This window comes from Lotus japonicus, chromosome 5 (genome assembly GCF_012489685.1).
Source record: "Lotus japonicus ecotype B-129 chromosome 5, LjGifu_v1.2".
Lineage (NCBI taxonomy): Eukaryota > Viridiplantae > Streptophyta > Magnoliopsida > Fabales > Fabaceae > Lotus > Lotus japonicus.
In genome coordinates, this window is record NC_080045.1 from 65,996,872 (window position 1) to 66,013,696 (window position 16,825).

General features: G+C 40.6%; 1 protein-coding gene across 1 annotated transcript; it reads left to right on the forward strand.

Annotated features, from left to right (window-relative positions):
• Positions 1 to 1,361: 1,361 nt before the first annotated feature.
• LOC130717768 (uncharacterized) lies at positions 1,362 to 9,744 on the forward strand. The gene is made up of 7 exons (XM_057568129.1): positions 1,362 to 1,721; positions 2,321 to 5,112; positions 6,011 to 7,190; positions 7,277 to 7,698; positions 8,155 to 8,288; positions 8,540 to 8,716; positions 9,334 to 9,744. The coding sequence occupies exons 1-6, from the start codon at positions 1,538 to 1,540 to the stop codon at positions 8,658 to 8,660; spliced, it is 4,833 nt and encodes a 1,610-aa protein (XP_057424112.1). The 5' UTR covers positions 1,362 to 1,537; the 3' UTR covers positions 8,661 to 8,716; positions 9,334 to 9,744.
• Positions 9,745 to 16,825: the final 7,081 nt, after the last annotated feature.

Sequence of the window (16,825 nt, forward strand, 5' to 3'; positions counted from 1 at the left end):
ATGGCAGCAATATTTCCAAGATGTTGCCAAAAGAATTTTTTTTCACGACAATACTAATATTGTCAATCGTACTATATGATAGCAATCACCTCCGATCACCACATGTTCTAAAATAACCCCGAAACACAACCATCAATCCCTCCAATTTTGACAATCGTATCATCTTCAATCCTCCATTGAAGGTCTTCCATAAACAAACAAAAAGTCTTCCTAGTCTAGTTCCAAATATGTGACTTCGAGTTCTTATAAGACACCAGAGGAAGCACATTGCTACCACTATAACTTCAAGCCAAAGGTCCTCGGTATTATTAATCAATCCTCAAATTCTTACATAAATTAAGCTTGATTAAATTCGTGCATCCTTTTTGAACCAATGCCCCTTGGCTTTTTGAAGAGCACACTAAGTCCCACGAAACTTGGCTAAACCTAGATAAAGTTGTGTTGCTTCATCTCAAGCCGAGAGCAGACATATTTAGGCCCCGTTTGAAAGAGCTTATTTGAGCTTATATGACAATATAAGCCCTTATGTCAGTGTTTGTGAGAGCTTATGCAAACAGCTTATGGTTTATGAATAAGCTGTTTTGAGTTTATTTTCATTAGCTACTCAAGATAGCTTATGAATAAAAGTTTATGCTTATATATAGCTTATTTTAAATTTATTTCCATAAAAAATTTAAAATAGCTTATGAATAAGCGCTTATGACCATAAACGCTTAATTAAGCTGTGTTTCCAAATGGGGCCTTAAGACATCTTTGTCAAGTTGGTTTGTATTTCGTGCATTCTACTAAGTATTGCTATTTTAATTTCTTTTCAATGGAATGTGTGGATCATTAGCCTTATAATCTGGTTGGTCACCCCAACTTTTAAATTTCTCAATTGTGAAATTATATTTGTAGAAATCATGTTGGTTACAAAATGGATGACAACATAATTGCACGAGCTTAGATACTAGTACACTACAAGGACAAGGCTAATACTACAAACTGAGTGGTGTGTGACCCTTTTGTTAGACTTGAAGTGCTAATAGCTTTAAAATTCTTTGTAATTTGTATTTTTAGTTTATATAAATTAAATTTTAAAAAATCTATCGTCGAATAATGGCTCATTTGTGCATGTTTATTTGGTGAAATAATCATTTAATTTATTTTAAAATATAATCATCTATGCAATTTTTGAACTGTATGTGTATACTTAAAAATAAGCAGAAATTTAATTATTTGTATTATAGTTGATTTTTTTTCTTCATATTTGTTAGTGATAAACAAAAATCAATTTATGTTTTTTTTAAAAATCTATTAAAATCAAATCAATATGTTACTTACTAATACTTACCCACCACAGATCACACGGGGCGGAGCCCCAAACACAAAAAAAAAAATGACTGACCCGGTGGCAGCACCTGAGGATGAGTGAATCCGTTCCACAAGATTCATTTCTCCCAAATTTGAATTCGAAGCAGCGCCAAACGCCAAACAAAACCTCTCTTCTCTCTATCTCTCACACACACACCTCGATCGATCCACAGCGATGTGAACAATGTCAGCGATGGAGAAGCACGTCGCGCAGATCTTCGATACCACCAAGCGGATCATCGACCAGGCTCGCCATGACTGCCATCTCTGGGAGCACCATCTCTTCCCCAAACTCCTCCTCAACGGAATTCTCCCTCCTCCATGGCTCTGCAACTCCACTCTTCACCCCCTCGCCTCAGATCCCAAAGGTACTCTCTCTAGACATCCACACACACAAACACTCTAAATTAGGGTTGGATTTATGTTCGCGTGTTTTCGACTATTGAAATTGAAATTTGACTGATATGTTAGGTTTAACTGGTTTATTGCTTCGCATTTTGCAACGCGTTGAAGTTTTCTGAGCCAATTTTGTGTTTTAAGTCATTTCCATTTCAATTAAAATCACCATTACTGTGTTTGTCAAGTATTGAAAGAGTACCGTTTGTGCAGCCTTAATCGTGTAAGCGGAGAGGGCTTTCCGATGACCATAGAGTCACTAGCATCAGAAATATTGTTAATCCCACAGATTTTTAGAAACTAGGGTTTTTTCAGCGAATTTGTGTGTGTTTGTAGAGAGAGTGAGATTGTGCTTCTCTTTTCCTTTTGGTTTTGAAGTCATTTACTTTGTTATAATGATATGGAGGGGACCGATATTTTGGTTTGTGGATCCTAAAATGTTGATTCCTCGATGTGGTGACAGTTCACTCTAATTGTTGTAATATTAGTTTTACTTGTACTGCAACATTTCAGCCAATTTTCTTTGGGGAAATGTGATGCATTTTTGTTAAACCTGTCTTCCTTCCTGCAGATTTAAACAAAGATGATCTAGTTTCGGAAGTTCCACTCTCGCAACCACAATTTAGAGTTGCTTTCCCAGGTTACAAATGCAGTCTATCCAGCAATCTGGATGTTGTACGTGATTGTGTTCAATATCCAGTTGGTTCACACAATGAAGTCCCTGCTCTGGTAAAAGATTGCTACCCAGGAGAAGGGCTTTCTAATTTGCCAGAGTGCTCCGTCAACAATACCGGATGTGCCTCTAGTGGTCCTGCACAATTGGATTGTGGTGCTATATCACCTCATAATCAGAGAGATCCAACAGTCGCAGATAGTTACCATGAGCCAGCTCTGTCAATGGCAAAGTTGCAAAGGTCTAAGTCGAGGCAGAAGGCTTTGGAGCAGCGTAATAGTGCAAAAGCACCAAAACGCTTGTCAGTATATGATAATAACAATGCTGGTGAATCTGCTGGCGCAGTTGCAGGTTCTGCATCACCAACTCGAGAGGAAGGCCATATCAAGGAGTCAGATACGGTCAAAGATTTTCAATCAAACATCCAAATTTGTTCAATGGAAGAAGGGAGAAGAGGTGACGGTCAGACTCCCAAAGAGAAGTCAAATTACTCTGGCCGTATAACAAGATCTGAAAGCTTTTCCCAGAAATTCGACTCTTTGAATGTCACTTCTTCTATAGTAAAGGAAGATGGTCTTCCGCCTAATAATTTGGATGAAGCATTAGAGATAGTCAACCCACCATGTTTTATAAGTGGAAGTTGTGGGGCTCAGGAAGCAAATAAAGCAGGGTATCAAAGCAAGGAAGCTGGAAGCACTGAGTATGATAAGAGATTAACAACATCTGGAAATTCTAGCCAGGCAAGACACCATAGGGAATTGTTGAAGCGTGACAGCACCTCAGCCAGAGACAAAGGAGTTGAAGCCTGTGACTTGATGCTACCAAATACTACTCACATTGAACTTACAAATTTAAGCAAATCCTCTGATCGTAACAGTGGAAGTAGGAGGAATTCCGTTGAAGATGGTGACTTCTGCGACAGTAAACAAGAAAATGACATTCATAGTCGGAGAAGACTACTCAGGAGTTCCTGTTCATCACCAGGGAATGATTTTATAATTACTGATGGTTCTGTGAAGTCTATCAATAAATCAGTGCAATCACCTCAACATTTAGTTTCACAGAATTTACAGGACCCCTCAGTGCCTGTTGTTGGGTCCTTCAGTAGTCCAAAAGATCCTGAATTATGTGCAGTAAAATCAAAAGAACGTACTAGTAGAAGTGGTTCTGTGAAGGTATCCTCAACCCGAGGTTCAAAGTTATTGAAGTCTCTTGGCTCCAATTTATCCGAGCAAAATGCTACCTGCTCTGAACCTGCTGGTGAGAAGTCTCAGAATGTCAGGCCTACTGAACAGGGTGCTAGAAGGTTATCTTCAAGTCCAAAGTATTCCAAAATTGATATAGAAGTTGCCATGGATTCTCTTGAGAAGGAGAACGTTGCAGCACTTTCTGCCACGAAATATACAACGGCTGTGACTACTTGCATAGATGAGGGATTGTTGAGGCCAGTGAGTTCTTCCACTTTAGGTGGTGGGTCTTTACTTGCAGAATCACCAAACATTGAAACAGCTGTGGCTGAGAAAGTCTTGGATGCTCAAGAAAATATGATGTTGGGTGCCAATCCTACTGGTATTGCTGAGCACAGATCTGATGCAACTGCTGCCAAGGTTGATACTGATTTTGATGGATTCTTTGAAAAAGGTCCTCCTTGTTTGGGGTCAAGACTTACTACTGGTAACCCTATGGTTGAACCCGATGTTCCAGTCTTGAGCCTGCCCTCTGATTTTGTTATGTCTATGATGCCTAAACAACTTGATTTTGATGATGTGGAAGAGATGAGAATGGATGGAATACCCAGTCCTGATTTGGAAGACGGACCGCAGGGAAGGCTACCAGGAAAAGAGCCTCTTACTTTGTTGGAACCATTAAATTTACTCGACGAGGAAACCCAGGAAATGCAGGAAGACCTGATCAGAGAAGAGAGGCCTCAAGTAAAATGTCATGCAAGTCACTTCAATGAGGCAGATATGGCTAGGAGAGCACAAAATGCTATGTCACCAAACAAAGAGCTACCCATGGTTGAGAAAATAATGTATACTCCTAAATCTTCTATGAGTCATTCAAGTGCTTCACAGGTTGCACCTGAAAATTCATCTGGAAGTTTGTCTAAGGAAGTCATGGCAGATTCTTTCTCTGAAGGAGTTACTGGAATTGGTCTACCTAAATACACAGACAAAAATAATACAAACATCACAGCTGGGTTCCCATTTACTGATCCTATGGATGAACTGAATGTTGGTTTGGCTCAAAGGTCCCCAAATAGTATTTCCTTGCGTCAAAATGGTGACTTGTTGAAGCAGGCATCACTCAGTGAAGGAAAAATTACTGGGTTTTCAGCTGACTTCCAGATTTTCAGAAGTTCCACTGAGAGTTCCACTTATGATGTAGAGCATTCATGGCCACAACATAAGAGAAGGAAGGTTGAAACTGAACGTGAGAAATTTCTACATGCCTCTTCAAACTTGTTGGACAAGCCACTTGATTCTATTGACCAAAGGCATGTAAGTAGAAAATTGAGTGTTGAAGAAGTTAATCCTGAAGCTGTACTTGAAGTTCAACATTTGCCTTCTGATCAGGAGGATGATATAGGACATCAATATTCTAGTAATAATAGCTTAACTGGTGAGATGCAAAATACCAGGGAAAGGCAAACAATCGAAGGGTCTTCATGTAAAGTGAGAAAAGACGAGGTACATAATATTCCATTTTACATTCTGAAAATATTAAGATTACTTTATTGAATATTTTTTACCTTGTTTTCTTTCAAACATAACATGTGGCGTGGCGTCTTTGTTGTTTGAAAATTAGCTGAGAGTAGATGACACATTTCAAGGCAAATAAGCTAGTGGAAAAGTTGAATTTAGGACTTGTTAGCCTTATAGAAATTTAGTAATTTTATGCATTATTTATGTAGAAGTTGAAGCAGGAAGAGTGAGAAAGGACTGTAGAGAGGATGGGGAGGGAGACAAGGTTTAGAGAGTTAGCAGGCAGAGAGAATTCTAAATTGGTTACATGTGTAAACCGATATTAAATAAAGAAAGATAATTTAAAAGCCTGCAAGTGTTGAAAGCTACTGATTTAATTTGGAATTTGTTCTTTAATGTGGGATTTCTTTCTTGACATATTCTTTTCCATTTATCTGGATCAAAAGGAATTTCAAAATGTGTCATTACCTTCGAAGATCACAAAATTTCCATTAATAAGCTAGTTTCCAAGATCATTATGAGAATAGCTATATACTTGGTGGTTGGTGCTAATCAGTGCAAGACACAACCTACCAAGAGCAAGATTTTGAATAATGAAATTTCAGGCAAATGAAATTGAGTTTTTTATTCAAGAAAAATGAGTTTTGATATTGGTTTAATAAAAGTTAAAATTCAAGATCTGAGATGTTTTTGTGGATTTCTCTATTTGTCATTGGCTTGTTCTAAAATGTATAGTATTTGATCAAGCTGCACCTAACTTGATACTCATAGAATTTTGCACTCTTATTATGAAGGATGCTTGAAGGTTTATTGTAAAAGTTCCCTTTCCATTATATTAATACTTTCTGAATAGACTGTGTTTCACTGATTTTCCTGTCAGCAGAAACTTATCTTGGACGGGGGAGACAGAATTGCAGACACCCTTAAGTTGGCAGAGGCGAATCCGTCATTTTGTAGTGTTGACCCCACAAGGTGCTCCTCCATACATGAGATGGCAGAGTTAACACATCGTCAGGTTAATTCTGAACATGGAAGTGGAGAGAATCCGAGTTGTATTGAAAGAAGCGCCTCAAGTAGAAGAGTTTACCCTGGAGGAAATGCTGAATTTTCGGATTGTTTGTCTGTTTCTTCAGGAATCCGATGCTTGGATTTGATTGATTCAGATGAAGCTGTGCCAGAGTTTGAAGGGTTCATTATGCAAACTGATAATGCCCAACCCTGCACTGCTGGAGACCAAGTAGAATTGGAAAGGATGGATCTCCCAATTAACTCGATAGATTATGCATCCCTTAGTCAATCTATGTCAACACATTCTCCATTGAGCTATTCATCAACTCCATATAAGTTACATGACATGACAGACCTCTTTCAATCTGTACCTAATGGACTTCTGGAGGGCTTTGGTCTGAGGAATTCGATTCCTCTAAATGATGGGAGTCGAAGGGCCCTTTCCGACTGTGTGCCAAATCGTCAGGGTCAATATACATGTTCAGTTCAAACTCTTTGGGATAGAATTAATTCGAACCATGGTAGTTCAGGGAAGCGCAAGAGTTTAAAATCAGAGCTTCCCTGCATTAGTGAAGAAAATGAAAATGTAGATGAGATTGAGGGTACATTCGATAAAGGCATTGGCTTAGAAGGAATGACTGGGTCAATTACAAGAGAGCCACTAACTGAGATTATAGATAATTCAAACCCTTCTACATCAGTTGTACAAGATAATATATTAACTGGTGGACATGTAGATTTAGTAAGCACAGAGTTTAGCTTTAGTGGAACTCAAACTAAGGTAAAAAGGAAGCTTGGTGAACAGGATGGAAACCGAAGATTTACGAGAAAAGCGAAGGAGAACCAGAGTCTATCTTTTGGAGCAAATGGTGCCAAGAGGACCACTCCGTCAATGCACAAAAGGTCCAGTAGGCCAAAGTTATCTGGAAAAGATAGTTTGAGACGACAAGGTGCCCCTAACTCTGAGGTTAAGTCTGCACGCAAGAATATTGTATCCAACATCACTTCCTTTATTCCATTAGTGCAACAAAAACAAGCAGCAGCAGTGATTACAGGTAAATGATGGTTGTTTTAAAAATGATTACATGGCAATAGAAATGGTTATTGTTTTTGATAAATACTCGGACCTCTGAACATGTAGGCAAGAGAGACATCAAAGTGAAGGCCCTGGAGACTGCTGAGGCTGCCAAGCGTTTAGCGGAAAAGAAAGAGAATGAGCGCAAGATGAAGAAGGAGGCATGGAAAATTGAGCGGGAAAGAATGGAGCAACAAAAGAAGGATGAAGAGCGAAAGAAAAAGCAAGCAGAAATGGCAGCAAAGAAAAGACAGAGGGAAGATGAAGAAAAAAAGGAGAAAGAAAGAAAAAGGAAGCAGCCGCAGGAGGAGCATAAGAAGATACATTCTAAGAAAGAAGAGTTAGAAATACAGCGCCGAGCCACAGTAAATGCGGAGAATGTTTCTGAAACTGAGCCTTTGTCTATCAGGGATTCTGTATATGATAAAACAAAAGAAAGCTGTCTCGAACTTTCGGAGTCTGTGCATGATTGCGCTACTAATGGAAAGGTAGTACTATTTTTTGGGGGCTCTATCATTAATGTTTTTATTTGGAAGGATTTCATAGCAGATTGGTTATGGCTAGGAGTCATATTTTGGCAATTCAATACAAAGAAGCTATCTTTTACTAACAATCTATGATGCTTATTTTCTAGTCAGTTTAGTAGTTACAACTTACAATGTCTGTAAGTGATATATTATGCTGTTAATACTAACATTTTGATGCCGCCTGCGTTCAATGATATGATGCTTAACAGTTAACTGAGAATATATGATTTACCCTGTTAGTGTTTAGTGTATCATAATTCTCTCTTGCAGTAACTTTAGCTTCTGCTTGTGCTGAGCAGGCGCAGACTGAAAACTAGTAGCTTGTCTTTACAGGGACTTTCTGGAATCTTAGTTTTGAAGTGTTAAAATTTGTGATGTTTAGCTTTTATAATCATTGAGGTTTAAATATTTTTATAGGTAATGGGTAATTTCGTCAAAGCCACAGAAGATTCTCAAGAGCTATCATACGAGATGTCTCCATACAAAGGCTCAGATGATGAAGATGAAGATGAGGACATACCAAATAATAAGTTTATTCCTTCATGGGCAAGGTTTGTGGCTTTTTTAAGTTTTTGCAACGTACTCATTAACTAACATTACTGGCCCTCTTAGACGTTTCCGGGGTTTTAAACCTTTCATGGTGTGTGATTGGCATAAAACCGTAAGCTTCATATCTGGTATAATTGTTCAAGTTCTAACATTAGAGGAATTAGCTGCTACTGTTTGACTTGATGACAGAAATTGATTTTAAGTTTTGCTTATCCATTTACCTAAACACATTGAGTCTGGTTGTTTTCTGCAGTAGGCATAGCCTGTTTCTGAGTGTTTCTTCCGAGAAAAGGGACCCAGAAAGGATATTTTCTCTGCGAAGTTTTTGTGATATAGATACCGTAACTGGAGCTTCCGAGGCACCAAAAAAATGAAAATGGATTGCAGAACGTAATGATTCTTCCATTTCATAATACGGGATTTTGCTAAGGTATGCTGTCTCTTGACATATTACACTTTTTACGCATGGAAAGCAGCATTGTGTTGACTCTTAATTCAATATTCTATTAGTTTGGAGACTACCCGTAGCACCTTAATTATTGTCATTTCCATGGCCTTAGAAAGAGTCATGTATTATGATGACCTTACAGCTTTTAATTTTTGCACTAGTATTCAGTATTGTAATGCTACATTCATAAGTTAAACTTTGAAACTGATCCTTCAAAATATTCATTATTATAATGATGAGTCAAACCATGATTTAATTATAGTATACTCTTGTATCCAATCTGTTAGTTTATATGGGATTTAACTCAATTTGAGTTTAATTGCTGGGTTTACTTGTTTTTTCAAAATATGAAATTTATTAGATCTCTTGTATCATTAATCAATTACAGTTTGGGATATAATATCAGCAACTTGAATTACAAGAGTAAGAGTGGTTTGTTTTACCAAAGCTACATCATGTTTCAAATTTTTCCTGGACTTAAGGTTTATACTGTGCAGGTCATAATGTTGCATTATAAAAAGCATCTAACCAAGACCACCTTAGAATGTAGACTTATCTGCTAATAAGCTTTTCTGTGTTTGCTGTCTACCCTGTTGCAGATTTTTGAAGATGCGTGCATTAAGAATTATGGTGTATCCGCGAAGATGTTTCCTTCCATATCTTTCCCTCAGCTGAGCAAAGAATCACAATAAGATCTTTTGACGCACCCTCAACTCTGCTGCTGCTAATGATCGCATTCGGGGAAGGAGTCAGGAGTGTCCTTTTGTACAGTTTAATCATCAGAAAATGTCTTATGTTGAGATGACTCAAATTTCCCCCTGATTGAGGCTGCAGTTAGCCTTACGCTAAAGTGGCTCTGACCAAATTAGAGAAGCACAAAATTTAGCCCTCAATGTCTAGTTGATCAGCGGAGAGTGTCATAATATAATTCTTGGGTAATACGGTTGAGTTTTAGATGTACTAATTTGGTACATTGTTTTAAATTTAATCTAGAAGATGTATTATAATTATACTGTTCACGTGGAACATCTTTATTGGAATTTGAAAAATAGCTCATCAAAAAGGTAGATGCCTCCTAATTCAGAAGAAGATAAGAAAAAGAATGAAAAAAAATTATAGATTTGAGTCGAGTAATTTACGTAGGTGTAAAAAGTAGATGTGAAGAAATCAATTCTCGTTTTTTTTGACTTTCGGAACACATGATTATCAGAGAAATACTCAAGTCGACGAACTATTTTTGGCTTGAAAAAGATGAAGACAACTTGTAAAAAAATTCAGAAATTTTAAAAGTAAATTAATATTACAGGCAAATTCAATTTAACAGAGTACACATATACTTGGTTTGCCATAACATATCTCGTTTCCAAATGGTTTCCTTATGTTAAGGTTCCCCCGTGAGCTCCCGAGTCAAAATTTGACAATTCTTGCCCCGAGGAAGGATTTCCCAAGGCTAACCTACGCGAATTTGGGTGGAAAATGAGATTTCAAGGGAAAATTTCAAGTTGGAAGGGAAACTTGGTTTGCCATGGCATGCCTAGTTTCCCAAATGGTTTCCCTATGACAAGGTGCCCCCGTGAGCTCCCGGGTCAAAATTTGACAATTCTTGCCCCGAGGAAGGATTTCCCAAGGCAAACTTATGCGAATTTGGGTAGAAATTGAGATTTCAAGGGAAAATCTCAAGTTGGAAGGGAAACATGGTTTGCCATAACATGTCTCGTTTCCCAAATGGTTTCTTATGTCAAGGTTCCCCCGTGAGCTCCCGGGTCAAAATTTTACAATTCTTGCCCCGAGGAAGGATTTCCCAAGGCTAACCTAAGCGAATTTCGGTGGAAAATGAGTTTTCAAGGGAAAATCTCAAGTTGGAAGGGAAACTTGGTTTTCCATGGCATGCCTCGTTTCCCAAATGGTTTCCCTATGCCAAGGTATCCCCGTGAGCTCCCGAGTCAAAATTTGACAATACTTGCCCCGAGGAAGGATTTCCCAAGGCAAACCTATGCGAATTTTGCAGGAAAAATGAGATTTCAAGGGAAAATCTCAAGTTGGAAGGGAAACTTGTTTGTCATGGCATGCCTCGTTTCCCAAATGGTTTCCCTATGCCAAGGTAACCCCGTGAGCTCCCGAGTCAAAATTTGACAATACTTGCCCTGAGGAAGGATTTCCCAAGGCAAACCTATGCGAATTTGGCTGGAAAAATGAGATTTCAAGGGAAAATCTCAAGTTGGAAGGGAAACTTGGTTTGCCATGGCATGCCTCGTTTCCCAAATGGTTTCCCTCTGCCAAATTTCCCCCGTGTGCTCCCGGGTCAAAATTTGACAATTCTTGCCCCGAGGAAGGATTTCCCAAGGCTAACCTACGCGAATTTCGGTGGAAAATGAGATTTCAAGGGAAAATCTCAAGTAGGAAGGGAAACATGGTTTGCCATGGAATGCCTCGTTTCCCAAATGGTTTCCCAATGCCAAGGTGCCCCCGTGTGCTCCCGGGTCAAAATTTGACAACTCTTGTCCCGAGGAAGGATTTCTCAAGGCAAACCTATGCGAATTTGGGTGGAAAATGAGATTTGAAGGGAAAATCTCAAGTTGGAAGGGAAACATGGTTTGCCATAAAATGTCTCGTTTCCCAAATGGTTTCCTTATGCCAAGGTTCCCCCGTGAGCTCCCGAGTCAAAATTTGATAATTCTTGCCCCGAGGAAGGATTTCCCAAGGCTAACCTATGCGAATTTCGGTGGAAAATGAGATTTCAAGGGAAAATATCAAATTGGAAGGGAAACTTGGTTTGCCATGGCATGCCTCGTTTCCCAAATGGTTTCCCTATGCCAAGGTAACCCCATGAGCTCCCGAGTCAAAATTTGACAATTCTTGCCCCGAGGAAGGATTTCCCAAGGCAAACCTATGCGAATTTTGTTGAAAAATGAGATTTCAAGGGAAAATCTCAAGTTGAAAGGGAAACTTGGTTTGCCATGGCATGCCTCGTTTCCCAAATGGTTTCCCTCTGCCAAAGTGCCCCCGTGTGCTCCCGGGTCAAAATTTGACAATTCTTGCCCCGAGGAAGGATTTCCAAAGGCAAACCTATGCGAGTTTGGGTGGAAAATGAGATTTCAAGGGAAAATCTCAAGTTGGAAGGGAAACATGGTTTGCCATAACATGTCTCGTTTCCCAAATGGTTTCCTTATGCCAAGGTTCCCCCGTGAGCTCCCGAGTCAAAATTCGATAATTCTTGCCCCGAGGAAGGATTTCCCAAGGCTAACCTATGCGAATTTCGGTGGAAAATGAGATTTCAAGGGAAAATCTCAAGTTGGAAGGGAAACTTGGTTTGCCATGGCATGCCTCGTTTCCCAAATGGTTTCCCTCTGCCAAAGTGCCCCCGTGTGCTCCCGGGTCAAAATTTGACAATTCTTGCCCCGAGGAAGTATTTCCCAAGGCTAACCTACGCGAATTTGGGTGAAAAACGAGATTTCAAGGGAAACTCTCAAGTTGGAAGGGAAACTTGGTTTGCCATGGCATGCCTCGTTTCCCAAATGGTTTTCCTATGCCAAGATGCTCCCGTGAGCTCCCAAGTCAAAATTTGACAATTCTTGCCCCGAGGAAGGATTTCTCAAGGCAAACCTATGCGATTTTGGGTGGAAAATGAGATTTCAAGGGAAAATCTCAAGTTGGAAGGGAAACTTGGTTTGCCATGGCATGCCTCGTTTCCCAAATGGTTTCCCTCTGCCAAAGTGCCCCCGTGTGCTTCCGGGTCAAAATTTGACAATTCTTGCCCCGAGGAAGGATTTCCCAAGACTAACCTACGCGAATTTCGGTGGAAAATGAGATTTCAAGGGAAAATCTCAAGTTGGAAGGGAAACATGGTTTGCCATGGTATGCCTCGTTTCCCAAATGGTTTCCCAATGCCAAGGTGCCCCCGTGTGCTCCCGGGTCAAAATTTGACAACTCTTTCCCCGAGGAAGGATTTCCCAAGGCAAACCTATGCGAATTTGGGTGGAAAATGAGATTTCAAGGGAAAATCTCAAGTTGCAAGGGAAACATGGTTTGCCATAACATGTCTCGTTTCCCAAATGGTTTCCTTATGCCAAGGTTCCCCCGTGAGCTCCCGAGTCAAAATTTGATAATTCTTGCCCCGAGGAAGGATTTCCCAAGTGTAACACCCCGATTTCCAGGTGTCACTTTAGTAACCAAAAATAAACTTTACGCGGAAAACATGTAATTTTTTTTCCGTTTGATTCCTTTTTAAAATAAAGCGATAAAGAAAATAAAGAAAAAACCCAACAACTAAACTAACCGATATACAATATATCCACATGTACAGCCTCAGCTGCACTCCACGTCACGCGAACCCGCAGTGACTCCAAAGTAGTATGCCCGCAGGCAAATATATACAAACCAGAACTGTAAGTAAAAGTATCAAATATACAGTTATCCAGAGAAAGTCGGCACCAAAAAATGGCCTGAAAGAAAGACCCCTATACTCCGACAGACTCTCTGTGATCCTCCTCAAAAGAACCACACAAAAAGCCACACATCGGAACCTACCCTGTCCCAAAAAGACTGACGACCAGAGCTCTACACAAAAAAATGACGCTAGTCCTAACCTACCCTCCCAGCTCAGCTCAGTACTCCTCCTCCTCCTCATCGCTGCTCGGCGAGTAGCTCTCCCCACTGCTCTCGGAGTCAGAATCGGAATCCACCGTAATCATCTCGGTGTCCAAGTCCACGACCTCCCTCCGAACTGTCCCGCGCACCGCCCTAGCCGAGCCGGTCTCCACATCTACCTCTCCTGTAAGAACATCCTCCTCCACCACCCTCATCAAGGGGTTCACACGGTAGCCGTGCGGTGAAGAGAAAGAAAAGAGACGTGAGGCAGATGGGACGACGGACTCCCTCTTCGGCCGCACAAGCCTAGAGGACGACGCCACGTCGGTAGGATCGATGGCAGTAGCAGGAGGTGGCGCATCAGGTGCAGCAACAGCAGGCTCGGTCTCCGCCGGGTCTTCCTCAACAGAAGGTGAAGTCGGAGGTGGTGCAGGTGGTGCATGACCAGTGCCTGGTCCACAGTGAACTGAGGGCGGCAAGTCAAAACTCAGCTCCATACGTCGTAGCACTCCTCTCGTCAGGCGTCCTCGCTCATCCGTCCGGTCCTCCATGACCTTTCCCCTGTACGTCGCTCGGTGACCAGGGACATCAATCACCCAAGCGGTGGGGGCAGCACGATCGACGAGCTCATACCTGATCCCCCCCCGAGGGAGAGACCATCGAAAACCAATCGGCCATCGACATCTGGCAGCAGGCCGACCGCCCAAACACAAACATGCAACCAAAGCCAAGGCGCTAGGGTCAACTCACAGAAATACGTAGATATACACTCAACATGTGATATGGGGTATAGATATATGTTGATATATATATATATATATATATATATATATATAAATAATCCTAGCATGTTATGGCTCTAACATTGCTTCAATAACCAAACAGCACACAGTTCAAGTCAGAATGAATGTATGCGTGATATGCAATCATGATCCGGATTTGTGACGCGTTCCCGTTCGCCACAAGTGAAGCATTCCCGTTCTTCACTATGGATGAACCATTCCCGTTATTCATCCTGGATGAACCATTCCCGTTATTCATCCTTGGTGAACCATTCCCGTTATTCACCATATGATGAACCATTCCCGTTATTCATCATAAATGCAAGGTGAACCATTCCCGTTATTCACCATGATATGCACAGGTGAACCATTCCTTTTATTCACCCGATTGATGCAATATGGTTAGCCAAACAACGAATCGTCCTTACCACGAAAGTGTTTAGCTCACAACCCAATCTCAACAACCCAAGAGTTAGTGTCGGTCAATACAACACAACTCGGAGTTAGTGTCGGTCAATACAACACAACTCCACCAACAAGAATACACAAGGGTCTAGTGTCGGTCAATACAACACAGCCCAAACAACAAGAGCGCTAAGTGTCGGTCAATACAACACGGCTCGAACAACACTCCCAAGAGTACTAGAGTACTCGGTGACTTTCAATCATCACCATAGCTCACCTTAGTGGCTTTCCCAATTCCAAAACTCTCCAAACCCACAACAAAGTCGACTTTTCCCCGTCTTTCGCAATTATTTTCCCCTTTAGTTCTCCTATGATTATTCGTTTAGTAAAAATGTTTCGAATTGAATTAGTCAAGTTATGAGTTTATTTCTCAAAGTCTAAGTCTCCCAAAGTCTCTAGTTTTCGAAATTCTATTCATTCTAGGTTTTCCGAAAACCAACCACCCAAAAGAAGTTTCCCGGGGAAAGTCTAAGTAAACCAACGAATACAAACAAATGGCTAAGTCTCAGACCCCACATCTGAACTTGCCTAGGGTTGTTCATCCAACCCGAAATATCAAAGATCACCAGATCAATGAATCTCCACTCCGAAGTCGCGTCAAAACGCTCAATCCAACAAAAGCACAACATCACAGGTTATGGAAAAGCATCATAACATCAACTCATCATCATAAACAATATCAGATAAAGCATAAGTCGAATTTATCGACGCCTATCATGCAATCATAACTATTATGTAAGTTTCCCTAACCTCGAGCTGATCCAGCTTCGAAATCACAAGCTCCTTCACTCAAGTGCTCTGAACCTTCCAAAGTTCCTTCAACTGAACCTCGGAGAAAACAAAGCAGAATCCAAACAAAATCGATTAGTTCGATCGCAAAATAACTCATAAACGATAGACAAAGCATTAAAGCTTCAGAATACGACATTCGGGTACGAAAAGACAAGTTTTCGAAAACGAAAAACTTCCCCCCTAAAGGAATAGCCCACGGCCTCAAAGGAAAAAGGGCTTCGGCTCTTTTTCTTCGATCAAATCTGTTTACAAGATAGTTCTAGGGTAAAACTAAGGCAAAGAAACTGTCAGAACAATTTTCGGACAATCGGGTCGAAATACGGCTATCCAGGGGCATTTTGGTCCAAAATAAAGGCTCAAAACTTCAAAGTTATCAATTTGGAAAACAAATTTGACAGCATTGATCCTAACGACATCAGTGACAACAAATCCTAAAGGCACGAAGTCAGATTACAACTTTTCGACAATAAAGTTTCGAAATGTGAGACAAAAAGGGTTTTGAATCAGTTTTTCAGATCCCTGTCAACTGGATCACAATCAGCGATTACTGACAGAGGTTTTAGGCTCTTGGGAACCTAGGGAACAAACCCCAAACAATAAATCAAAGAAATCGGACAATTTTAGAAAAAGCTCAAAACTGTGAGCACAGAAACGACTTCAGAAACGCAACAGAAACAGTAATCAGAGGTAGGAATCATGCTAGTTACCTCAATACCTAGAAGTAGGGACGAACTACACGAAGATTGGTCGAGTTTTCGCGAAAATCTCTTCTCCCCTCTTCTCCTTGAAACTCGCGGCTCTAGTGGGTGCAAATGGGGAATATTTTTGATTTTTCGACTATTTATAGGCGGGTGAAATCGCGGGAAAATGAAAATTTCGAGATTCCGATTTTTGCAGCACGTTCACCGAAGAATTCTAAGAGAGATTCTGGCGTCAGAATTCCAGAACTCAAAACAAATATCTATGATTTGGGAAAAACGATATCTAAAATCCCAAAGGCGGTGTAAGTTAGTCTGTCCCGAAAAACTACTTTTTGCTGTGATGCTCAAACGACAAAACTTTATACTGGAAAAAGATTGGAAATGTCGAAACAAATCTGGCTACGCGGATGGAAACTTCGTTAGAAGTCCCAAATAGAAAAAGTCTTCATCCATTGCTCGAATCTAGGGTTTCGAAGCAAAGAAATTAGCGTCGTCGGACTTCCGAAAAGTAAATACTATCGTGCGTACAGTCCAGAGTTCCGAAATGAAACGCTGGTCGCCATAAGGCAGGTGTGCAGACGACTCGCACTAACTCCGAAAGCAACTACGCAACATTCCTCAAGCAATTCCTGAACTTTCTTCTTCATTAATCTTTCTCAAATATCAAACTCCTGTCACGCTTACACTGATTCTACGCGTGAGTCGGAAATTAACTTGTTCTGAAAATCCAGGTCTTACACCAAGGCTAACCTATGCGAATTTCG

Bases quoted from the DNA above. Each gene is read 5' to 3' on its own strand.
- LOC130717768 (XM_057568129.1), top strand. From the start codon at position 1,538: ATGTCAGCGATGGAGAAGCACGTCGCGCAGATCTTCGATACCACCAAG. The intron at 7,699-8,154 runs GTAGTACTATTT...ATATTTTTATAG, and splicing joins ATTGCGCTACTAATGGAAAG to GTAATGGGTAATTTCGTCAA. The intron at 8,289-8,539 runs GTTTGTGGCTTT...TGTTTTCTGCAG, and splicing joins TTTATTCCTTCATGGGCAAG to TAGGCATAGCCTGTTTCTGA.